At 37.6% G+C, this 27,152-nt stretch overlaps 1 protein-coding gene across 10 annotated transcripts in view; it reads right to left on the bottom strand.

Moving 5' to 3' along the window:
- Positions 1-14,343: 14,343 nt before the first annotated feature.
- The window catches only part of CACNA2D1 (calcium voltage-gated channel auxiliary subunit alpha2delta 1), a 433,696-nt gene continuing 420,887 nt past the window's right edge, over positions 14,344-27,152 (bottom strand). For 5 of the 10 annotated variants that reach the window (XM_055712037.1, XM_027811460.2, XM_055712041.1 and 2 more), the window contains 2 exons: positions 26,398-26,486; positions 14,344-18,981 (listed from right to left, as the gene is read on the bottom strand). In XM_055712037.1, coding sequence (XP_055568012.1) covers positions 18,945-18,981; positions 26,398-26,486 — 126 coding nt within the window. In that variant the 3' untranslated portion in view covers positions 14,344-18,944. Of the gene's footprint in view, positions 18,982-23,379; positions 26,487-27,152 lie in introns of those variants that run through there. The other 5 variants (XM_055712039.1, XM_027811461.2, XM_055712040.1 and 2 more) reach the window with 2 other exon arrangements.

The raw sequence follows: 27,152 nt of genomic DNA, 5'->3' as shown, positions 1-27,152 counted from the left end.
TTGAGAAAAGGAGATGGAAATTGGCCCTATAAGAGAGTGATCTAGCCTCCCGGACATGAGTTACCCTGATCCTAAGGGAACCCCGATCTTGTTCCCTGCCATGGATACCTGTCCTTCTCAGTTTCTTGCTACAAGGGAATCTGTTACAGGATTTCCACAGTTTTGCTGTTTCAACGGCAGGTTATCACCAAGAAACTGATCAGTGGGACCAGTGTCATCTCTTTGAGACATCTTCTTAAAAGGTGATATTTTCCCTGTGTATTTAGAGGAGCAGAGAATCATCAAGCAAAAGGTGATGGTGACTTTTTTATTTTTTGTTTTGTTTCTGTGATCATTTTCTAAGACAAATTCTTCACACAGTATATTATTTAGAAAGTACGAATCTCCCAATGTAACAAAATTCTCAGTGCTTTGTATTGTCTTATTTTACAGGCATGTAAGAAAACCTTCAGTCCTCTACTCAGATCAGCTTTGGACTGTGTATACGACTATGGAATATGGGCCTTTGAGTAAAAAGCAGCTGTAAGCAACTTCCAGACATGTGAACAGTGTAGCTACACATGGAGTCCTAATGACTGAATATTCAGGATTCTCAAGGTTTTGCTTTACTTAGCTTTTAATTAAGTAATTAATTTGAAGAATAAACATGAAAAAGCACTTTTTCCAATGGTCATTCAATTTTGGAAGACATCGCAGAGCAAATTTTTTTCTTAAAAAAAATATTTTAAAATTCAATAGAAACTTGCATGGTTCCTGGCAGAGAAAGAAGGCTCAGAGCTTGGCTTTACTCACCACTGAAATCAAACCAAATGCTTGGCCTTTCTAACTTTCAGAAAACTTTGGCTAAATTTCTATTATGTGCATCAATTTTGCCAGAGGTGTGGATATCTAAATATATTTAACTAAAGTTATTTTTCCAAGGCAACAGAAGCCAAATTTCTGTTCATATATCATGGCTGAACATCACCCAGCTTGCCTTTCACAGCTTAATACTATTTACAGGATAAACAGTTAACATTAGAAGCAACTGTAAATTACACTGGGTGTATCTAAGCACTGGCTTATTGAATTTGCATTTTAAAAGCTTGCAGTCAATTTGAATTCAATATATGCAGGAAAGCATTCAAATTATCCTTTTAGCTTTCTTTTTCTCGGTCAGAAATATACACACATAGGAAAACCAATGGCCTAGCACTAAAAACCTAAATGTTTTTCTAGACCTTATAGGAAGTTTCAATGGCTTTACAGCCTGGTAATCTGAAATGAGAAAGGCCAAAGACTGGTGAGTCATTAGTTCAAAATCAAATTGATGAATAAGAGTCATAAGTCCTCATGCAGCTAATCCTGGACTTCAACAAAACTACAACAATTTATACCAAGAGGGACTGTCTTCCTTTTAAACTGGATCATTGACAGATAAGCTGTCAAACCCTTTTTTGCCTTTCCTATCCATGCAGACTTCTTTCCTTTTATACTCTCTGCCATAAACTTCCAACCCTCAGAGTGGCTGGGACACTGTTTTCCTGTGAGGGATTGTTTCCATTTTTAATGACTGACACTGCCTGTCTTGATACAGGTACTATGCTGACACTGCTGGAAGATTAAAGCAGAAATTGTTAAGGTGGATTTACCTTATTAACAGCTTCTGGCTTTTACATCAATAACAAAGTACTTAGAGCAAATTAGATGCCACTCACAATTCTGAGACTTGCATTCACTTCCAGGAGTGCTACCTCCAGCAGCTAGGTTGCCAAGATGCCGGTTTCCAAACCCTGCCTTAGGGCAATCCATGTCAGTGATCTGCAAAAACACAAACCTGCTTGTGAGGCTGCACTCACTGTCTCCCTGGGATGCGGCTGGTCACTCGTGCAGCATCCCAGCCTGTACCAGGCTGGCAGCAGCCTCACTCCTGGGGTGCTCCTGCTTTCACCAGGCACGCAAATGCGAAAGGATTTCCTGAGCCTCTCAACCTGACCAAGCTCCTGTGGGTGAGAGAAGCCCCATTTGTGCAGCTCCTGCCTGCAAGGAAGATAGTCTTCCCATTTCTGGAGGGCAGAAAGAGTGTGAACACTTCTCATCCATTTTATCTGCTCCTGTACTTCCCAGGGCAAATTGCTTTGTCTGAAGGTGTGGAGGCTGGCTGGCTTTTAATCAGGATTCTTAGCAGATGAAAATAACACTCCCAGACCAAACTGCATAATAAATGTTCCCATTTGTAGGTCAGGTGTATGGTGGTTGTTTATATTAAAGAAAATATTTAATATGGTCATATATACACAGCTCTCAAAGTCACGCTACGGTTTGCTTCAAGCCAACAACATATCAGTATGGATGTCACACCACAAGCATTTATTCCTACTATACACATCAGAAGTGACTTAGCTGAGCTGCCTGCTTAACCTTTTCCATTCAAAATACCTGAGGGAGGTGAATGGACTTAGTTCGTGCCACAATGTTTTAATATCATCTCCCACCTCCTCTTGTTAAGTTTAGGCAGACTCTAAGTTCAACCTCAGGCCCAAACAGTGCTGTTAGGAAGATTTTTGTGAGTGTAGTTCACAATTGCTGTACATATTGTCAGCACAAAGATAAACTGACAGGAGGCACTGTGCCTCCTGTCAGTCCAATGGAAGTAGGCAAGCCCTGTGGGCAGGGAGTTCCTTGTCTCAGCATTGAGTGTGAAATTGGAGAGAAGGTACACTCCTATGCAAAACGTGAGAAAAAAAAAGGAATAATTAATCCTGTGGAAATGCCAGCAAATTCTCAGAGATACACATTTTACCCCAGAGGAGTTGTGAGTATGAGCTGAGAGTGTGACCCAGACATTTCAAAGCCAGAGAGCATATTACGTTCTTTTGGGCCAGTCACCTGCATTACATGGGTTGCATTTGTGCAACACGGTCGTGTATGTCCACATGGTTGTGTTTTGGCCCATTTCTCTGTTTTCTTCCCTTAGGCTGATTGTAACTAGAGATGGGATCAAAACTGTGAAGTACAGAGTTATGTCTAATCTACCCCACATCCAAGGGGGTTCTGTGATTAGCATTTGCAGCTTGATCCATCCACCAGCCTCATTTTTTAATTCATTCTAATGTCACAAAATAACTAGAGAATTGTTCCATATTAGGGATTTGGCTGATGCTTATACATGCCTGGTGAAACAGCTTTATCCATGCAGTCTCACTGTGGAGGTGTGCCTTTAGTTAAGGCTGTAGCCTGTGGTGAGCCAAAACTAATGTCTTGGGGAAATTTGCCTCTAATCTAGGACAATGATTTTTTTATTATTTATTTTACTGTGTAAGCTCTTTGCTTGAATTAGTCTTACCATTGAATTCCTACTTCCCATTAAACACAATTAAAAGAGAAAAATGTTTGTGGTTGTGAGTCCCAGACTAACTGCTTCTGACCTACTGCAGCCCTGCGGTGATTTGGATTCTATTAGGAGAATGTTGAAGTTACTGAGACCACCTCTGCTGCTCTACACAGATGGCATTTTGGTTACAGGTGGGAAGTGACCATCAGGTAGGAGAATTTTACCACTTTTTAATCTCCATAAATCAGTCCTCTTCTGATATACCCTGCAGCAAACACTCCAGTCAAAACTGTAATTACAGAGGCTGTTTTTATGAGACTGCAGGAGTTGTTGGTGTTATGGACATGAGCAGCATCTAATAAACACAAACTTGTTGTTGGCAATTGCTTGTGAGAGCTCAGCATTCACAGATCTCACACCCATCATTTGTAAGTCCTACACCAGTATCTTTCCACTGCTAGGAGCCGTTTGCTATACTGTTACAGTTAGGAAAACACAGCAGCAACATCATAAACATCAGCACGGGTATAGAACATGAAGAAGATAAAGACCTCATCCAAAACTGAAGAGAAAAAATAACAATTCAATTTTGCAGAAGTTGGATTAAACAATTAGTATTATTTTGAAAAGGCATACAAAAGCACTAAGTTAGTGCAAGGATAATAAACACTTTTTGTTACATGCATACATGTGCTTTTTTCCCCTGTCAGCAGGAGAAATTCTGAGGACAGGGCTGGAAGTGAAAGTGAAGGTCCACCCTACACAACACTTTCTTAAGCAGTCTAACGGGAATAAGGTCTTAACCAAGAAAGACACAAGTTACAGCCTGGCCTGGGAAGAAAAGAAGAGAGTTAAAGGTATCAACAAATCCCACAAGAGGTAGGTTGCTTGTACCTGCCTCAGTACCATCATCTAACAGATTAGCAATAACTGTCCTGAAAAGATGCCCAGCCAAGTTATTACAGACTCATAACTCCAATGTCACAGTCCTTTCTGGCTTAAATAACATAATATTATGTTGGAGTTTTCTGGTTTGTTTTTTGGTTTTGGGTGTTTTGGGTTTTGGGGTTTTTTTGCTGTTCTTGGTTTTTGGTTTTGTTTTGGGTTATGGTGGGTATTTGGCTTGTGTTTAGTTTTGGGGGTTTGTTGGTTTTTCGTTTTTTTGGGGTTTTTTTGGCAGGCTTAAGGGTTTTGTTGGTTTTTGTTTTTAACAGAGAATGTCCCTTCTCTAGTGTGTGGTGGAAACAGTGAGAAGAAAAACTTATCCTGATCTTTGGTGATTTTTGCAAGAAGAGAGGAGACACACTAAAGTTGCCATACTGAGTATGAACATATTTACTCTGTTATTCACCATAGGCAGAATCGTCAGCAAGCTGGTATTTAAAACACTGCATCTCCAAACTGATGAGATACTCAATTCCACACTTTACCTAACTCTGGCATTTACAAGGAAATGCAAAGGAATCGCTACCAAAGGAATGATTAAATGCAGGTACCTGAATGTGGAGCAGTGATCTCAGAAGTGTTCAAAAGAAATGAGAGTTTTGGGGTTTTTTATTATTATCTAAGTGCATGAACTTTTCAGAAGGGGAATGGCCTGACCTTAAATCCAACCTCTATTTCTTTTATTCAAGGACATGAATTACTCAAAGAGAAAGAGGCAAATTATGTACTTTAAAGCTATTCCTGGGTCTATTGCAAGAATTCTTATTTAGATAATACAAGTCACACAAGCTTTCCACTGAAGTCAGCAGGACAGCTCACACGAGATGCTCATGTGCTCTAAGTCTGCAAGATACTGAGCTCATATATTCATGATTTATTTATATACTGTTATGACATTCTTGCTTCCATCTCATATTTGTATCTTCCTTGCACTTTAAACAAAGCCTCTGTTCATTTTAAAAGTACGATTTTGTATTGAGGGCAAGATAGGTATTGAGTTTCAACGTTGACTAGAGTAAGAAAAATCTATCATTAATCCATTTTCATAGGATTCACAATAAAAAAAAAGTCACATATGTCTTATATTACGCCACATTCATCTTTCTAGCACCGATTGCAATTGCTGCCTTGTGGTTATGAAATACATTAATTTATTTGCTAGAAAAGTGTTCTGAGAAACTTCATGAGTCACTGAACAGCTTATAGTTTCTTGTGATTGGTGGGGCATATGATTTTGTAACAGGCAACACACTACCAAACACATCTGTTTAAAAAGGACAGTGTAAAATGTGCAGGTGCACAAGGGATGAAAAAGAAAAAAAATAAAAGAAGCCCCCCTCCCCCCATCCCTGAAACAACTTTGCCAATTTTTGTCATTTTCTACCAGGATTCTCTCAATTTTCCTTGATTTTAAAAACCTGCATCTGGGGTCTAAGAAGCTTAGTTTTCTGTTTTTTTTTAAAAAAAAACTTTTCTTCATAGAAAAATAGAAAGGAATTGGATTTGCATAGGCAATAAACAATAAAGGTCCAAAGATGATTTCAAGTTTAATATATGGGTTGGTTTGAGCTGATTAACTGCAATCAAAACAATTGTGCTTGGTGTTAGTCTGCAGTGATTCTGTCCAACAGTGGTTTAACACCATAAATTGCTTATTTACAAATGTGATAGTTTACATTTCAGAAGTAAAGTTTTCTCCTCTGGAGGTAGGGATCAGACCCACATTTACCGCTTGATATGCAACTGATACTATCATCAGTTAGTAACTCCAAGATGTGCTGATGCTCTTAAACAACATGCTCCACATCCACAGCAGGGTCTGAGTGTGTGTGCTCAGGAGGCTCACAGGGGGTGCAACAGACCTTTTACCTGTGGATTAACTTCACTGGATTTATTGCATGTGAAATGTTAAAACGTGCAGTTGTATAACAGTCTCTTTTCTAGAGACAAACAAACAAACTAGAAGAGTTATTTCATAGCCTCTACATAGCAAGTGACAAATGTGACTGACCTCTTCAGAAAGAGCCTGGCTTCACGGTGGAGTTGTTAGATACATCATCAGCTTTCCTTACACTATACTCTAATTTCACAAATTATTCATCAGCCTTCATTTGTGGATTACCTCTGACATCTGTACTTCATACAAACTGAAATACCTGTACTTCCTCAGACATATTAGAGACAAATGATTTGCTTTGGAAAGAGGTAGGAATATGGCTGCAGGATTTTCTTTACAATCTTTGCAATAGGGATATGAAATTGCTATAAAGAACAAAGCTCTTTTAGTACACTTTTAGTACATATTTCCTTTCCTAGTGAATGTTTGATGTGTCATCAAGCGTCACATAAGTCCTGACATGTCATAGTTATTCCAATAGGAGTTTACTGATAATTTTACCATTTGATGAAATACCTTTTTCTTCTTTTTTTGGTACAAGGAAAATTGTAATAGTTTGTACTGAGAGTTTAAGGTATCATTACTAAAGATGGTATGTTTTATCTTTTTTTAAAAAAGCATTAATATATACAACCCCAAAATAGTAAAACACAAAATAGCAGTGTTATCTCGAGCATTAAGTAGCTTTGAAAAGGAGCATAACACAACCCACTGCAGACATCAATGTATTAGCTGTTAAATGCTTCTATTCAGTGAGAGTATTTAAACACATACTTGGCTTTATGCATGTGCAATGTTCCCCCCAGCAATACAGTGAAACAAGTGCTAAATTTAAAGCAAGTGCTTCAGTACTATGGTTTTCAGACAATTGACTGCAACGATTGTTTGGTGGAACAAGCAGATGGCACTACTAGAAACCTCAGAAAGCTTTTCCATAAATACCATTTCTACTTTCAGAACAAATGTTTTTTGAATTCCCACAACCAGAAGTGAAAATGAGGCTTGTGTCCTTTAACTGTTATAACCTACTATTAGTAACACAAAAGAGGTAGAGAGAGAGCCTGCTACATATATTCTACATCTATCAATCACAATCTGAGTCAAAAGGATAATCAGTTGTTAATCCACTCTGCTATCATCCACAGCACTATAATAAAAAGACAAGAATTCTTCAGCTTTGCTCTGCTTAGGAGAAAACAAGAAAAAGAAGATAAACCCCATTCACATAATTTTCCTCTAATATCCATAATTTATAACTGTACAGACTTTAATTCATGTTGTACTAATTGAAATATATATAAAAAAATATTACATTCAGCAAACATTCTTTCTTCTCAAGCTCTATCATGTTTCTTTAAGGTTAGGTCACCAATAGTGGAACCCAAGATGAAAGATAAATCACCTTTTAAAATATTAATCATGAATCGTAAGAAAACACGAGACAAAATATCAGTGAAGTAATTTAAAAAACATTTAGATGTTTCTATACTCTGTTTCCCAACAGCTGCATCTGGTTCTATTTCATATAAATGCAAGTTGGACATCTATAACCTCTGGGTTCGTAACAGATGTTGTCATGAAGTTGAACATTTTTACATAAGCAAAAACTAAACAAATTAATTTCAGGCCACCCAATGTTTCCAAAAGGCAATTGCCTGGCACTGCCAAAGATTGTATTACTCCATGCAAAACTATATCCAGACACTCTAGACATACTTTTCAAATTTTATTTGTGGCTTTAATTATGAATTTCATCTGTCATGTTTTCCTCTGACCAGTGGTGAGTAATGCCGTTAGATACAGAGACTGAGGCTAGTTCTGCTGTGTGTTTGTGTGTAGAAATGTTTGAAAGATGCCTGCAGCCACTGCAAGCAGCACCACGGGGGCTGCACTGCTGAGCACAGGGGCTGAAGCCCGCTAGCAGCCTGCATGGGCTAGGATGGCAGAGAAATGAGTCAGAAGTGTTGGTGGCAGAGGATAATTACCGTTCCAAATGACAAGATGTGAACAGGGTAGATACCACCTCACTGAGTATCAGCATGAACTTCAAAGACTCTCCTCGAGCCCTGCACATCATCCATGCAGAGTCTGGCATCTCTTAGTTTTACACTCTCATATGGACACTGGCTTCAAGCTTTTTGCTGCCATTAGCCTAGAGAAACAGCAACTACCTTCACTAGGCTGGTTAAGATCCCCTCAAAGAATGGTTGCTTTCCTTAATAAAATATGTCTGCTTTTCAAAAGTGGCTAATCCTTTAATCTTCTCTTCCAGTTTTTGCTCTGAGAGGCAAATGTTTGGCAGTTTGGAAAATTCAAGCTCTTCCTTAAGCACATTATGATGCCTACGGTGTCAGAAAAAAAAAGGAACAGGACAAAGTTTTTAACTTAAGACAAACAGACCTTTAAGTCTTCTTCTTAAAATGACTTCTTAAGTCATCTATCATGAACAACACTGTAGCAAGAAATCGAGTATCTACTTACAATCTCAATATAATGTCATATACACTACTGATTGAACCACTTTGCATTTCTGATTTCCTCAGAATTGAAACTAGCTATTTGTTTCAGCAGCTGTGAATTTAATTTTACTAAGAATTAAAGCTATGTATGTGTGATAACCTATAAAACTATAGCTATTAAATTCCCTGTAGTTTTAATAAGAGATTCTGTATGTATTGGAGAAAGGTTATGTCCAGTATAGCACTCATTCTATGTTGCACTTAAGAATGAACTAGCTTGGCTTTATTTTTGATACAGGTTCAGTACACACATTTTATAAACTACAGGAAAAAACCCTCAGTGCAGAAAGACGCTAACATGAAGCAATGAAAAATACCGTGTTTCCTTATGACAATCGAGTCATGCGTATTTTTTGTTACTTTTAAAAGGATTTATAATCTCAGTGTTTTGGGTGGGTGGGTGGGTTTAGTGGGAAAAAAAAAACCAACCTCAAAAAAGTATTCCACTGTTGCTACTATCATCATCATCTGCACTGTTTTGGAACTTGATTCTGGGATCCACTGGTCTGTGTAAATCAGCTGAACTATAAATTGCAGGGAAAAGCTTCAGCTAAGATGAAGGCAGGCCAGAGTCTTAGTTTCAGCAGGGTGAATACAGCTGGGCTATAAAATACAGCATTGCACACTATTCTGTAATTTTTAAATGGCTATTTAAGCTATTAAAATAATAATAATAATAAAGCCCTCTTGTAACAGAGTATCTATTTACATGAGACAACTTCTTCCGGAAACAATAAAGGTGCCTCTCTCTGCACTGCCCAGGACAGGTTTTCATTCAGAACAAGGCCAGTTTCTATTTAAGACATTCCACTTGACTACAGATTCTAAAAGATCAAGTGTCACAGACTGTAGTTTCTCCTTCATGTCCTGCAAAGGCAGCCTTACATGCAGGCTGCTTTAAAGCACAGTTTGACTCATGTCATGTGCCACAGAAAAGCGCAGCAGGGCTGTTTGACCTTGTGAAAGCAAAGCATACAGGCAGGTTGTTAGAAGTCCATGGGTAGTTTCTAAAAGGCATAAAAATATCCATATCTACATAATTATTCCCAAATATCCCCCCAAAAATCTTAATACCTCAATCTTAGCTTAACACCTACATTCTGTAAGAGATGTGTAAGCAATTGAAAGCTATTCTCTCTGACTTACCATTTTTCTTAGGGAAATTTGAGGCATTTGAAAGCTCAGATATGATGTAGCTCATTGAATTCCCTGCTGTTAAGAGGGAGACAGAGAGACAGATACACCAGTTTGCTTCCCTTAGGTGTACAGCTCTTCCCATCGCTCCTGGAGAAGCCCCAGGCAGCGCTAGCGTTGCCCAGCAGTCCCCTAGCCTGGCAGGTCCACCTGGGGGAGAACAGCAGGTGCTCCTATGGTGCCAAACCTGCCTCCTCTGCAAGCTGTGGCAACTAGTTCCAACTGTTGCAAGCATGGCCCAGCTGATCCTCAAAATAAGCAGTCTGTCACCACTGTTCTTCCCTGCTGCTGCCTCAGCTACTGGAGGATGCAAAGCTGGATACAATCACAAGTGGCTACAGAATTTTTGGTTGAATCTATCAGCAATATATTTTCCAAGCAATAAAATAGTCTGCTAAAACCAAAGCTGGTGCTCCATCTTACTTCCAAGCGCTTTCCTTGTGGATAGAGAGACTTTTCATTCACTGAAAATTAAGAATGTGTTTTAAAACTTGACAGGGTGTGACTTGCTAGATTGGAATTGGACAGAAATATAAAAAGATCAACCAAAGAAAAACTCCAGTGATTAATAGTATAAATACCATTCTCAGAAACATCGTCTAATTTCAGAATTCCAAATCATAGCACCTAAAATCTAAAATGTGACTCGGTCAAAATTTGGGACCCCAAACACACAAAACTGTGATGCTGAATATCCTGCACAGCACCACCATCTACATAGGTAGAAATACCTAAACCTTCCAGAACTCTCAAGATTTTCAAGTTTTACCTACCTCTCCATTTATTCTCATGCCATAAAGAAGCGATAATTTCTTAAATAAAAAAAATGTCAATAAAATTTTAAAGCTTCTTACTTTTCTGCTTATTGCAGACCTTTTTTCAACAGTCTGACAGCAAGACCGTTCAAGGTAACCATCTCACTTGTAGGATGTTTGCAAGTGGTCAGATTCCCTGTCCCATAGATACCCTCAGACTAAAGACAGATTAGAAACAGATTTTACACTTTTGAGACAAGTCCTTTAAGTGGAAGCACATGGTACAAAAGATGAGTAACATCCCCTTCGCCATCACCACTACCTCCCCTCTACTTTGGAAGGAATTTAGCATTGGCCCAGACTGTGCTCCAACCACAGCCACCAAAACAAGCTTCTCCCAGGACCTGGAGTTTGGCATCTCTTCCACTATGTCTGCACAGCAATGGTTGTTACAGCAGCCGTAAGTCTGTATCATTCTCTGGTAGCTAAGTGCCTAAATTTCACATCTGTCTTCCCTTAGGTGGAATTTACTGAGCCCAGGCCTTAATCCTAGGAACGAGGAACTTGATCCAGCAAAGCAGAAGAATCAACTTTTGAATTAATATATCTCCACTCCTTGGTCTGTCTTTCTCTGAATTGAGCATCATCATGCCTCAGTTTCAAGAGAAAGGTTGTGTGTGCAACGGCAATCAAACCCTCAGGGGTTAGTCATGGGAACAGTGCTCCCTGCTGCACTGACTGTGCTGGCTGGATCTCCACCGATCAGCCCAGGAGCACAGACACCGAATGAACCACCTAGTGAATCCTGCCGTCTGTCATTTTGCCCCAAGTTCTCAAAGTTCTCATGCCTGTTATTTCCCATACTGGAATTCCCAAAAGATGTCAAGAGCAAATCCTGCCATCATAGGGAGCACCTGTATCCTTTGTGCCGGCTACAGGTAAGCAGGACAGATGAATGGTCACAACTTCCAGAGCATTTTAAGTTAGGTATTACAGTACCTTTCAGCCGGAGCTGAACCTCAGTTGCCTGCTATTTTATCTTAGAGCTAATTGATTCCTGAAGATATAAGAGTTTATATGGCAACTGACTAACCCTTACCATAGTGAGTACTAATTGCCTGGACTGTCACAATAGCTTACAAGAATAATACATGCTAACCACACATAGCAAAATATAGCACTATTAGTCAGTGTTCCAAGCATGTTAATTACCCTTGCCATGGTGTGTGTGCGTGTGTATTACAATGCTTCAAAAATTTATGTTTAAATAATGAAGCCACAGAATGGAGGCTGAGATCACAAGAGTCTGGGTTACGAGAAGGGTCTGGGTTAAAGCAGCAAAAGTTGAAATGGAAATTCTGAGGCAGCTTCCATTCCCAATTCCCCACATTTTATTTTGTTTATAAAATAACTAATTCAGTGACAGAAAAAAAAAATAATTGAAAGATTTTCTTGAAAAGGAAGAGTAAATACCACCAAAGCTCTATACTTCATATTTTCTTTCTCAAAACAGCTGTTGGAGACTAGCAGCACTAAGATCCCATTAAAAAAAAACAACCAAAACCAAAAACAAAACAAAAAAAAAAATCAACACATGAAAGTAACGGATAGAGTAGCAGATGCAGCTTTTACTTACTGTGATGATTTTTCTCTTTGAAAAGGCGTACTACTACAACAGCAGCAGAAAATTCTTGTTTTAAGAATCCATCTTCTGATCATTAAAGGCAGATGGCCAAAGCCTAGGTAGAACCAGCAGCTTGTAAAGCAAACTCCTAAACTCCTCAGACTGCAGAGTGAACTCATGACTAATTGCAAACTACAGTTAGGTGAGACAAATCACAAACATGTTTACCATTCCCCATGGGAAACACTTACTACTAAGTTCAAGTATCTGTTCTATAAAACATGAGAGGTACACCGGAGACCTAGTCAAGAAACTGCTTGTGAGATCCTAAGAAAAAGTGGTTCAAACCCCAAAAGAAACAGGTGTGGGTGTTCTATTTAAAGGAGAGACTTTACTAAAAAGCTTCTGGGTTTCTGAACAAGGCTTCAAAAGGAACAGTCAGCTTCTGAGGATATGATCTTCTCAATCAGGAAAAGAGAAATAAATATACATATAAAACATTTAGAAGAAATACAATTAGAACTTAGATAAAATCATTCTCTGAAAAAAGTCTCATTTTCCTTCCCTCCTTCCCCATATACACTTTGGGAACAAAAAGCTCCTAATAGCCTTTTGGAAAAGGAGACACTGTGTTCAATGTCTTTTGCAACAGGCAGAGGAGATGTTGTACAATTCAGGGTGTACATTTTGTTCAGTCGAGCACTACAAAGAGCAGTTGTCTAATAGATGTGACAGTGAAGGGCTTTTATAACATCAGTGTTATATAACATCTTGATTTTTTTTTTTTTTTTTTTTTTTTTGGTAGATGGTTAGCAGCAATAGAGCTGCATTGGACAACGTGAAATCATCTCTCAAAATAATACAATATGACAGGGCAAGTGTATTCTGGCTTGATTTGAACCAGGGACTAGTACAGAATATCTCACTGCAGTGCAGCCATTCCCAAATCGAACTGATAAATTCAAAGATGCCTGTAAGTTCCAGAAATGGGGGAAGAAACCCTGTGTTTTCTGAGTGTCAGCTCCTGGTACATAACGATTAGTGTATTCTAGTATGGAATTTAAATTGAACATGTACCAGGGAGGGATTTGGAGGTTTCATTTAATTCTACATCTCAATGGCCCTCAGCATACAGAAATCATGATACAATGAGTTCAGCATGTGGGGGTAATCATGTAGTTAGGCAGCAATGTTTAATCTAGTTGAGGCCAGTAGTCTCTGGATGTTGATGCAGTGTCATGCGCTGCTTTGTAGCATTTCCACATGGGTGATCTGTTACTTTGCTGCATTAGAATCTGCATTTGATTTCTTACTGTCTTATCTGACTCCTGGGGGATTCAGTAAATCCAGCAGTACTTTACAACTGCCATTCTGTCTGTGCTTTGACACATTCACAGCCATGGATTAAAATCAGGCTTCTAAGGGAGTTACCACTTGCAGCCATCTGCCCTGCCCTCCTGACAGAGATCGCCAGCACCACGGCGGTACGTCTGCACACCCGGTGAAGCAACTCCTGAACATCTCAAGCCTGTTTAAGGTACATAGATCCACTTTGAGTCTAATGCTCAGCTGGGAATGGCAGCAGTACAGAAGCTGATTCATAAATCATGCAGCAATCCTTGTCAGAGGTGGGGCAACAACTTGGGCAGCACCCATCTGAGCCATCCAATTTTATTCTGCTTCTCCATGTGAATGAACCCTTGGACTTCATCAATGTTTGTAACTCAGTAAATGACTATCATTCCCAAAGCAATTGTTTCAGAACAGGGCTACTTCAGATGCTTTGGAGACTATTATTTTACTGAGTGCTTTACAGACTCTTAGTTTTTGTTGGTTACAATTTTTATTTTTTTTTTTTACTTTTTTGAAATTTTCACAGCCACAAATGAAGCAGAAATGAGGGTTTGCTTTGCTGCACATCCTCCTTTGAACCCAAATAAGAACAGTGTTAGATCATTGTCTCCACATTGGAAAACATCTCTCTTTCAGACACTTGGATGCAATTAATATAGCAAATTCAAAAGTATTATATAGCAAATCATGTGGGCTCTTATTTACATGTTTTTATTTTACAAAGTGAACAATCAAAGTAGCTGTTGATTTTAAATGATAAACTTTTATTCTGAATATACTGTTTTTGCACAAGAATTAACACAACAGTTCTAGGATTATAAACTTTTTTATAACATTATTGTACAAATTTTTACAAAAAAATTATTTTTCCAGGCTTGTCAAGTTCCACAAAAGTGTCAAGAGAACACAAGAAAAGGGAGAAAGACCTGTTTGCCTTGTAAAAGCAACCAAGTCTTTTTTTGCAGAAACGCACACTGAGCATTTCAATAAAAATACCCCAGAAAGCATGATCCAGACATTCCATACAACACAAGAAGAGAAGACAGCTTTGTCAGATCACAATCGCAATTTCATGGCATCCGAACAAGACAGTATCCCTTTAGCCTCAGTGAAGTTATTTCTTCAAGATGATGTTTTTCTTTTAAACCATAAACAGGACAGATGCAAGTAGCTGGGAAGAGGGTGAGGCTAACTTTTCAAAACTCTTGAATTGTTTTCAGACACTTTGTTTTAATCTTTTTACAATAGTGTACAACGTGTATTAACAATATTAACATCGTGGTATGAAAAAAAAAAAAAGTCTGGCCTTTGTTAAAGGCTTGGATGTTTGATGAAGCTAGGGTAAAATTTATACTAAGGAAGGAGATAGTAAGATTTCACCTTCAGCTGACCTTCCAAAAACACCCAAGCGTGTTGCAGTGCCTTGTAGGCATTAATATACTTCTTAATAACCAGCGTGCTAACATCTGAATTTTTAGGACCAGTGGGACTGAGGTTTTGTTTTGAAATTAAGACATCCTAAGCACATTTTCTGAGCTTAAGTGTTAATGGGAACAAAAGGTCTTAATGTCTCTTCAGTGATGTCGAAAAACTCTCAACCGCAGCAAGTAACACTTGGGTTGCAAAGGTCACTTAAAAGGGATACTGCCTATTTGAACCCCGTAAGGCCAGTTTTGAAGTTAGTAAAAGGAATATTATAGGAAAACTTACAAATGGCAGCAACACTGTTTTTTGTCAAGTTAAGCAGTAAAGCCTCAAGCATTAGAAACATGAAAAAGATCATACTAAAGTCTTAAAGGTACAGGACCTAAAAAATCTTGTTGATCAAACCTGCTATGTCATGTTAAAAACCTGTTACAAATATGGACCACGGTCAGTGTTTTGGCAGTAATGCTGGTTGTTTAAATGAAAAACTAGAAAGAAACCTTTCATGTTAAGTCTTCAGATCATGTTTTGCACAGTACCATGCTCTAACAACTTTAATGGTGGTTATTTGTCAGACATACAATAGGCTGCATGACTTCTGTGTAAACTGAAACAGTCTCAACAGTTCCCTTAGTGCTATTTAAAGGATCTGAGCAAATATCAACAGAGCTTTTTATCTGGCTTAAAAAACCAAAACTTTTTACAACATCTTGTTATTTGAAAATGTCTCAATTTAAAGCCTAGGATCAAGTTTCTTCTCTCACAGACAAGAGGACTATTATGCATTATATAAGATTAAGGATACACTTCTGCATGAGAATACACAATTTATCCTTGCAAGTTATTTCTAACAGATTGGTATCCACATTTTGAGATAGCTGAAGTTGACATGGTATTTTCTATCTGTGTTTTGTGATTTGCAGATATCTAGGCAGTGCGTTCTAAAAAATCTTGACCGTCACCTGGATATAATCAAAATATATATTGCTTTCTGCATAAACAAGCCAAAAAAAATTTTTTTTTTCCCTTTTAAAGTATTGAGTTCTATGGGGACAGTACTAAGCCCTTCCAGGAGGGCCAGATCCTGAGTTTTCTATCAGACAGGTATAACGGCTGGAAGGCTAAGATGTGTTTCTTCAGGTCTTATGGAGGGGCAGAGGAGAGGAACAGAAGACATTTCCCTCTCTGGATAACCCAAGAAGGCTAATGTGTCTGCATGGCACCGGCTGCTCCCTCCTTTTGTATTTGAGCACTCTAAGGGAAGTGGAGTGAGAGCAAAAGCCACAGTTGTTTCCTGTGGCAGCATGGCTTTGTGCCATCTTTATTTCTGCCTACAGACACTCATCAAATGTTTTTTAAGGAACTCAAAATATGGTCTACCAGCATAAGCAAATTGTTCCAAAACGTTAAATAATGAAACTTTTCCATGAAGGGTTTCTTTTGGGAAGCTGAGTGAAAAGTATAGTGAACTTAATATACTGACAATCTTTCAAGGAATTAAAAGAGCAAAATGCAAACTAATATGCGTTTTAAATAATCTTACAGTAAAAGCTATGAGTGCGGTATTGGCCTAATCCTACAAAACTCCCATAGGATTTCAATTGAGCACATTAAGGAAAAAAGCAGTTGCAGTCTTAGCATTAGAAAGACTCAAATTGATTTTTTATCAGGTGATAACTGGTGATAGGGTGAAGAGAAGCACAGTAATATGACTGGAAGGAAGAGCTCCAAAATTATCTTCACCCATATTATCATAATTAGCTCACCTTCCCTGAGGAGGACCTGAAGTCATCCAACACAGTTAACTGTACTTTTAACCCCATTACTTTACTAGAGATATTTTTTTAAAAAGCTAGATCTGATTACCAAACAAAAGGTCAGGTTTTATTTTTTCACTCACTGTATTCCCAAACATGAGAAAATACACAGTTGGAGCCAAGGTACATGAGAAAAACAACAAACCAGCCACGGGTACAACTACAGTAGACATCTGATCTTTTAAGCCATGCCATGGCTTTGAGTAGCTTCTTCAGTTTTCATAGGATATTAATGCATGCCCAATTATTTCTTTAAGCTTTTGGCATGATCAAAATTATATCAATCAATCGCCAGCATATACATACCAATGCTTTGCATTTTCTTATATTTTTTTAAAGAGCTAGTGTACTGTGCCATGTTAGTATTTGCATATTGCAGTTGTTAGCGGAATTGTACAATAACAGCAGAGTTGCACATTCATTGGTTTAGCTGTCTTGCAATACTGTTTAATTCTGAAAACTAGAAAAAAGCGCAAATCATATTTTGCATCAACACTGTGCTACACTGTAATATTGTAATTTACTGCACCAATCTGTATCACCAATGAGGTTGTAAAAAAACAACTTTTAAAATTATTATTCACAATCAAGTATCAATGTGCATACATATAGATTCAAGGCTCCCCATTTGTTTGCATGTCTTCTAATCTCAGCAACCAGGACGTTTTGCTGTTAAATATGCTATTTTCAATAACAAATAGCACAAAGGAGGTTTCACTCTTATGGGTGGTTTTATATGAAGGGAACAAAGGGGGAACCTGATATGAATCTTAGAGAACATATACTTCCAAAAATAAATGTGTTAAATCTGATTTTTATATACCTAAAATATCTGTACACAGGTATTCATGTGAGATCACTATTCAGTAAAAATTCCAACTCAACCCTTTTGTTATGATAGCTAAATTTACCCTATTTTCTCAGCTTTTTCATTGCACAGTATATTCAGAGCTCTGTCTCATAATATAATTTAATATGATTTGATTGCAACTTGCAATGTTCAGTTTCTCACACAATAAAAGAATCACTCAGTTATCTTTTCAATGAACTATACTCTACCATCAAAGAAAACAAACTGAAAAACAACAATATAGCATCATCATCATCATGCAAAATACCCTTGGAAACCAACGTTCAAATATCACAAAGACATTTTTCATTCACAAGCGTTTTTGTTTGAGCCTTTGAAGGATTCTACTAGCTTTATATATAACTGCATTGTGAAAAGGAGGTGAATATTACACTGAAATTAACATTTTTTCTGACAGAAGATGACACCAAGTTTAAGATGATAATTACTTTTTAGTTAAACCCTCAAGCACCTTCATATTTTTTAAAAGAGAAGTTTTCCTCCTTCCTTCCTTTAAACTGACAATTTATCAACCTACCAAAACTTAGCTGGCTACATGACTCATTTTGGAAGAGTAAACCACTCATCATAAAGCATTTCAATCATGCTGAACTTCTGATGAAGACTCGCCAGTATTTCCATTTTACTCAAATAGTTTGGACAAAGCTGATGTTCAGCCATCAAGCTAAACATGATGTTCAGCCATCATGGTGCTAGTAATCTATATCGGGGAGTACGTTTTCTTTTTTCCTTTTTTTTTTTTTTTTTAAATAACTGTTCATGTAAAAGAATATAAATCTCCAAGATATCCAAAGCTTGAAAGAAATTAAAATCATATACATAAGCTATTGTCAGGGGAGCCCTTTTACATGAAGTCATCAACATTACCACAACAAACAAACAAACAAAAAAATTTTAATATTCTTAGATTCCCCAATGGAGCACGTACAGAATTCTGTTTGGATGGCATAGATGATGCAGCATTCACACACATTTAAGGATCCGACATGCAGCCACTGTGGGTGCCTTTATGAGTCTCACAACGAGTGATAACCAGACACGAGCACTGTTGTTCTGCTGCTGTCTGAATAGCTGACCCTTTTAAAAATGAAACTGAGGCTATCGTTTTGGCCGGGTCTTGATTAAGTTATGCAGGTTTTGGTTTAGCAAGGTCATAACTGGCAGTATCTGCTGCCAGATAACAGCCAAAGCAGGACCAACTGAATTCCTACCATAGACCACAGTGATGGACTCAGACCAGAGACACCACCGCAGTCAGCTGAATCTTCCTGTTGACAAGAAAAGAAGAAATCATTTAATATTCATTACAATTAAATTTCCTGAGCAGTAAACTATATTTTAGTCTTCAACATGTTGAACTATCCTTGAGGCATCCTTTTTGGTCATATATATGTTATTTTGCCTAAAATAACAACAAAATAGTTCCTGGAAGTTTGTCTGATTTTTGATACGAAGAGTGGCATTACTACATTAACTATAAGCATGGGAGGATTAAATACTTACAAAGCTTACTGCAGTCATTTATGAACTAGATGGGATACTTGCACAATCAAACATGAAATGCTATGGGGTATACCTGGAGGGCCCAATAAACCACTTATATATTCCTTAAAATTACATCAATTTGGATATTTTGAGTACCACTTTATTGCAAGGCAGGATGGAAGAACAGTTAACTTTTCAAGATTAGAAAACAAACGCCAGAATATGTTCATGCCCATTTTATCAACACGATTGCACATTAAGACAAATATGCTCTGCAGGTGAAGATATGATCAAAGAGAATGAAAATCCTTTCTTTGTCTCTGATGCTGTATTCAAGAACCAAATTTTCCATGGGCTTTTTGTACGCATTTGGTGCAGTCCATAGAGAAGACACCCTCCAGTTTGAGGGCTCACTCGTAGCTGCACCGCTCTGTCACACATCCACAGACCTAACTTTATTATGCCATACAGCAGTCACTCCTCTTTTCCCCATTCCCCGTGCTGTTATTTGGTCCTACTTTGCCTATAATGCATAATATCTTCCACACTATAGACTAATTTGTTAGTCTGGCTGAAATATATTCAGCACCTGTTCTGGAGTCTGTAATATCTTTATACTTTCTTGTTTCTCAGGACTGACATAATCTATGCTTTAGCTGCCTAAAGCACCAGGACAATGTTCCAGCCACCCCCTGCACTGCTCTGTCCACTGAGTCTGAGATTCATGGGTAGCTCTGATGGCTGAAAATAATTGGTCTTCCTCTTGTTTGCATGGTATTCTCTACCCATAGTATAAAAAGACACTTTCTATTTTCCAAGAGATCCCAAGCCTCCAAGGACAAGACAGCAGTGTAGGGAGGAGTGACTCTAGGTATAGTGGGAACGGAGAAAACTTCTTGAACAGGAGGAACGTGTGCAGGGAAGGACAGACTGCACCTTGACAGTAACAGAGCCCAGCTGATGGCACAGAGTTTAACAAGTTTTTAGAACAGAAAGCAGAGGAAAGCCAACGAGCACGGAACAGCTCCTGATTCAGACTGACATGCCACTGAGGCATGTGTAACTAATTTTCAGCGTGCTTCAGGAAAGGCTGGGGCGCGGGTGGAGGTCAAAAGTACAATCAGGATACATACGGAAGGGTCATTAAAACACATTTAATTCATTGGTATACATCCTTAAGCAAAACTTTCAAGTGCTTCTACACCAATGCTAGGAAAGTAAAATTACGATGGGGGAATGAAGGCAAATTATCAATAAGGCATCCCAAAATAATACACATATCAGAAATCTGGTGGAAGGAGAATAATCAGGAGGACAGAACATTGTCAGGCTATCAACTCTGTAAGAATGCCAGTGTAGGACATACAGCAGAAGGGTGGTACGTGAAGGATAATACAAAGTGTAATAGCATAAAAGTCTTACAGGAAAAGGAAAGTGTGATGGATCTCTGTGGGTAAAAAATTTCACAGTCTAGAAATAAAAACTTAATACTGGGATTGCACTGCTGCCCACCTGATCAAAGTGACAATATCACTCATGAAATGTGATGTGAGATTAGAGAAGCCACATATAAACTGGATCAATGCCTTATCAAAAAGAGATGTAGAGATCACTTTTTTGGGTGTGATAAATGACGGCCTTTTGGATCAGTCTTTCAATCTTTAGTGCTTCCCAGGGCCCTTCTCAAAATTACTAGTAGAGAGCTACTCTGTATAGCTCTAGTATAGCTAAAGTAGCTCTGTAGACCACAATGCAATAGGATTTAGCATTGTTGTGTGAGACATGAGGCCAAACAAATCCAAAACAAAAGATACCAATTTCAAGAAAGGGAAATACATGAAAATTACCAAAAGCAGTTAAAAAAATCCAAACAGCTCCAATTCCAAGAAAATAGAAAAAACTTATCAAACAGAAAAAAAACCAAACCAGAAATCAGGGAAGAAAACTAGAAGCAGCATCTTAAAAAACAAGCCCCTTACAAGGATCCAGAAGAGTATTTAGCAATTTTGCATTAGATATCCAGGTAAAATGAACAATTAGAACAAGCAACCACTTCCCACACCCGTCACCCCAAACCACAACTCCTATATAAATTAAAAAACACCCCCACATCCTCCACCACCACCAAAAAAAAGACCAAAACCAAACCCCAAAGAAACACCCCTGCATGAATCCGTAGGGACATTTAGTACACTGTCTCAGTGAAAAGGTCAGTATTTAAGAAAGTAATATTACTGAAATGGGCAAGAACAGGAAAGCACATTAAAATGGCAGATCAGCTATAAACAAGAAATTAGGAGGTCTGATAAAGAAATTTTATGGTCATCCTGAAAAATACGCTGAAAATTATAGTATAAAGTTTTGAATAAAAATTACAAAGTGAAATATGGTGTTAGGGCAACTGCTTGGTAACAGAGGTGCAGAGAGGGGACTTGGGTATTACAGGGCACAGCATAGAACTTCGGTTTTGAGGGTGAAGACTTTAACAGGATTCCCACCACACATAATGCATTGTTTAAAGCAGAGAAGTCAGAGGAATCAGAAGTTTGGCATAACTATACAGAAAATCAAATAAAGCAGACAAATTAGATACAATATGTCATCAGGAATCACAGCATTCACCAACAGTCTCCTTTAGAAACTCAGATGTAAAAAAAAAGCCAAACAACAAAACAGCATCCAAATTCTTCAGGAAAAAAAAAAAAACAAACGAAAAAAAACAAGAGAAAAATTTTCTTTTCATTCTTTCCTGAAGCAAATAGCTCACGTTAGCTGCTGCTCTTTATCAATAAGAGCCATTTCCAGATGTGTCTTTGCCATCTGTTAGCCTTATAATTTAGTTGTATAATTCTGGCTAAAGCTTTTTTTTTTTTTTTTTTTAGTTGACTGCACTCTACAAGTTCAAAATTCCTAAGGTTTCCGGTCAACAAATAAGTCATAAGTGAACTCTGCTGCACCAGATTTGGAGTAGGATGCTAAGATTTGAAGATGCACTGAACTTTCTGGTTTATTTAGTTTAGCTCTGTCACTTTTTGCATCTGCATTGTGTCCTGTCATGTAGCTTTATTTCTATTCAGAGTACCTAAAAATAACCCTGTTGTTTCTTCCTCACAGCAAGTACCATCAGAAACAGAATTATCAGTAAAGGTTCCTTCTCACACGAATTCAATGAACGATACTGTGTTACCTCTTGGTATTCAAGATTCTTATCACTGAAATTACTTAGAAGTGTTATCTTTGAAGAAATAGCCTAAAGTAAAGCATAAGGTTTAAAATTTTCCAACAGAGGGGAGATGCCTGGAGAGTTAGAAAGGTTTTCAACAAAATGGTGCATAATAGGAAGGGGAAAATATCAGTGTAGTGAAAATGACATCCATTATGTATACAGAGTAGATGGTCCTGTGCATATAGAATTATACAGTATTCAGCTTTCATGTCACCTCTGCATTAGACAAAATATTGGGTAAATGATGTTAATTAATTCATCCCACTACTATATGTATTAGAAAAAAAAAAAAAAACAACAACAACCCATTCTGTTGCCCATTTCTATTTGCTTTTTGAGATATTTTTTTTTTAAAACTACCATCACAATTTATGGGCACTGCTTTTCCATTCAGCAGTTATACTATGTAATGTTCCTACTGGATGGAAAAGAAGTATTTTAATATCTTTTGCTCTCTCACTAAGACTACCCAGAACAGTTTGTAAAGGATTCACTACTTCACAGCAGTGGAGAATGTCTTGGAAGCCTAATGCAGGAGAGGCATTTTCATATTATGAATGACAGAGTTAAACTATACTCGACAAAAGCATACAAGGTTTATGCACATATTTCAGTGTTGGTGAGATTTTAACCTCGTATTGATCAAAGTCATATTGCATTTCTGAGGTTTGTAGACCAATTTACAGTGGTAAACCAGCAGTTCAGCAAAGAACAATTTCTAAATATTCTCTCTGGAATCAGTTATTCTTTTGTGTCCTAAGCCAAAACAAAAATAGTAGTGGCAAAGAAGGTACAGTAAATCCTACCTAAATTAAATTTTCCTCCCCAGAACTGCACATTGTAATTTTCTTGTGTACTTTAACTGTTGTGAAAATCACAAGAAATTGGGGGGGGGGGGGGGGGGGGGGGGGGCGGGGAAGGAGAAAGTGTGATTACAAGCTGATTTACATAAATTCAAAAAATCAACTGTTTTATGGAAATGAGAAGGATCCTGTCATTAATTTGCAACCAGATTGAGCAAAACATCAGTTTTGAATGATCTTCAAAATGTCTTATTTGAAAATACTTCCCTATTCCTGAACATCAAGAAAGCTTCTCAACTGTTTTTTGTAAATGTTATTTTTAAGATTTTTATAAAATTTGTTGTAACAAATGGCATAGCATCATTTTATCTTATCTTTACCTCACCTTTACCTCTACCACTGCAGTTACACACTGAACTATTTTTAAGCAGTTTCACTGACATTTTCCAGCCCATTACATTAGTCACAGAGAAAACCTGAATAACGAACAGATCAGTTGGGGAAGTCCTCTCTTTGTTGTCTTCAAAATAATGTTCTCTATATTATTTCTCTTTGAAGAGAGAAAGAGTTGGAAAAGAAATTGGAAAGAATCCTCTTTAGCTAGTTTCATTTCATCAGAGGTGTATCAGAAATTTCTTGCATTACTGTCACATGTCAAATTTGCTTGCATGCTTGAGGTAGAAAAGCATCAAATCCAAATGTCATCTCCTTCATGTCATGCCTTACTATGATAACTCTAGAGAGGGTTATTTTACAGCATCGCACACCGTGAAAATTATTCAGCATTTGCAGAATGGAAATGAATGCTTTTATAAAACCACATCTTAATTGTTAATATCAAACCTGTATATTCATTGCTATAAATCAACATTTCCTTGAAGGCAGTGCCAGTCCAAAATTTTAAAGACACACACAGAAATATAAATACAAATATATACACATACATGTCTAAGCCTATAAACATACTAGATACTCCTTTAGAAGTACAGTATAACTATTTAATGTACTAAAACTTTGTCTTGCAACCTTTATCATGTATCAGAACCCACTGTGCTACACCGACTATAAAAAGGATAAAGCAACAATATTTACCAAAGAGCTTCTGATCTGGCCTTTGATATCAACTGATTACCTCAAAATTACACTTTTCATAAGCACATGTTTTAAATGCTTCATATTGCATGGAGAACACCTTTGCTTTTTTGTCAAGAGTCATTTCAAGTCCCAATGCATGGTCTTTCAAAAATTTTGTGTTACTATCCTTTGTCTGGGCTACCACACAAAGCAGTCAAAGCTGTACAGGTACCCACATGTAGATCAGGGATACAGCCCACCCCATCACAATGTATACAGTTGTCTGGGCTGCTAAGCCCCCTCAAAGCTCCCACCAACATCCCTGCAAACTGACAGAAATAAGGCATTTCCAGAAGCAGCTAAAAGCTTGTAGACTTCTCTTCATGGCATGACTAACAAAACCAATGTACAAAGTAAAAGCAAGCTACTCAAGGGGGTGAAAAAGACTATTTTGTTATCCTTGATGAAAGAAAAAACCCCAGCTGCTGTTATTGAACCTGATCAGCTGGTTTGTATCTGTGTTGGCTTCAGTGATTTTAATAAAGCTACACAGACTAATGTCCAATAAGAAGCCATTTCCCAAATCACAGTGTTATTAAAAACAGGATGGATGAACAAAATTACCTTATAACTTTCCGCTGCCAAAAGTCTGTCAGCTAAAACTATATTTTGTGTGTTTCCCAGTATTTTGGTTTGCCTTCTTGAGCAGAAAGACCAGTTTGGACATAAAGAATTCAGCTCAAGGTGAGTCCCTGCTGCTTTATGTACATGGGACAGTAGCTTTTTAATTAAAATAAGGTTACTTGCAGACCAAAATGCATGAGTAAGAACATGAGATGTTTAATCTTCTAGATGTTAATGTGAAATACCACTGGCTTGGGGGAGGGGACCTTCACCCTTCCTTACAACCTTCAGCCACGTCTGTGCGACTTCCTAGGTTTGCTAGACATTAGATCATTTAAATACAGAATAGGAAACTTCAAAATTACTCAACTACAGCTGTTAAACAGAACTCCAAGCTTTTTTTCCACTGATGGTTCAAGTCATATTAATTGAACCTTCCCCCAGGTATAAAGAGAACACAAAATATTGAGAAAATGAGTGTTCTGAATTGTTACAATTTTCTATCTTTTACTACACTAACTGAAAAATTACCTCCGAGTTTCCATTTCTGCCTCTGCTGGCTTTACTTTGATAGATAAGTTAGTATCTCCCTCTAGTGGTTTTCTGAGTAATAATATTGATCAGAAACCCCTCCAGTGTGCAAGGGGATGAATTTTATTCTCTTTAGATCAGCAGTTCCCTCGCACACATGTCACTAGCACAGCAGTGCACACACTCACACCATTAAATGCCACACAGTCTGAAACGCCAAGGCTTTCACTAGGAACCTGACTCTGCACTGGGTCAACATGCAGGACTTCACGTATCCATGTATTTCATCAGAAGAAAAAATCCCACTTTCTCCTGTAATTAGGCAATGAATATGTGTAGGTTGCAAAAAATTTAAAAATAAATAAATAAATATGATTTGACTGAATTCACAGTTTAACCAAATTGATGCACACTATTGCTTACCATCATTAACATGTATTAACTTGAATGCTGTGAAAACATTACTTTCCTTGATAGTAACTCTTACTCGCACACAGATCGCTCACCCTTGCTATCCCCAAGTATAGCTTTATTTTCACAGGTATTATAGTATCTTCTAATTACTTTGTACCTTTGCTTGTTTCTGTGGAGAAAACTTTCTTGTTCTGTTCATTTTAACAGGAACATGGGGAAAATTTTTTGCCAGGAATGTCACTGACTCAGTTGGTACATGTGCAATCCCAAACCATATAAATCCAACAGGTTCCCGTGTCTTTGTATTTGCTGTGGGAGAGGCCCTTGTGCTCTGTAATTGTGATTTATAAGGCTCCAGACAGGGTTTTTCATATTTAATTTCCCTTAATATTGCAATAGTAATTTGCTCCAGATTGCTGCTTTTGGGACTCGTTTCATTCTGTTTTCTTTTGTATGCTTAGTAAGTAAAAAAGTCTGCTAATTTTTTAAGCCATGAACAAAACAAAAAATTAGAGAAAGTAACTGACCATCCACACCACATGAAAACTTGCAGAAAAATGAAGATAGGAGCAGACGTCATGGCAGAGGCACGACTCGTTGTGCATATAGGCTGATCCTATTAATAACGGGCAAAGTAGCAAGTAGAGGAAAGGAAAGAAAACACAGAAAAAAAGACATACAAGATGAGATATCATGCAGATTGCTGGCAGTTAGCAGAGTTAATGTGAAAGCATCCACCCAAGAGCAAGAGATTCACAGCAAATTTTGCAAATAAACTTAACTAAAACAGTCCACTGTTACAAAACACGTGACTTACACACTGATTAGCACATCATGCTAGTAAGCAAGAGTTGTACTTTCACACACAATTGTATCAGGAGGATTTAGAATATTTACAATGGTGAAATAGCTTTTGGAGGTTTTTTTCAACTTCATTTAACCTTTGTTGGCCAGTAAGAAGATTTATTTTTAAAATAAAATCTGGTTACTAGAAAAATACATTGAATACCAACTCTGTGGGCTTTTATAACACTACTGACATCTCAGTAATTGTCCTTATTAAAGAAAAACAGATAATATACTGGAATAAAACTTGTTACACAGCAGTTATAGCCAACTAACTGCTCTAGTCTGGACAATCTTTCCTTTGCAAAAATGAGATGAGGTGTTACAAATTCATTTAAAAAATATTTTTTATAATGGCAGGTACTTCCCTGTTCAGTATTTTTTGTCTTGACATTTATGCTGAACAATTTGAATTCAATATATTTGCTTTCATACA

Source organism: Falco cherrug, chromosome 5, assembly GCF_023634085.1.
Source record: "Falco cherrug isolate bFalChe1 chromosome 5, bFalChe1.pri, whole genome shotgun sequence".
Lineage (NCBI taxonomy): Eukaryota > Metazoa > Chordata > Aves > Falconiformes > Falconidae > Falco > Falco cherrug.
The sequence above is the reverse complement of the archived record's forward strand: the minus strand, read 5'-3'. Positions and strand labels throughout refer to the sequence as shown.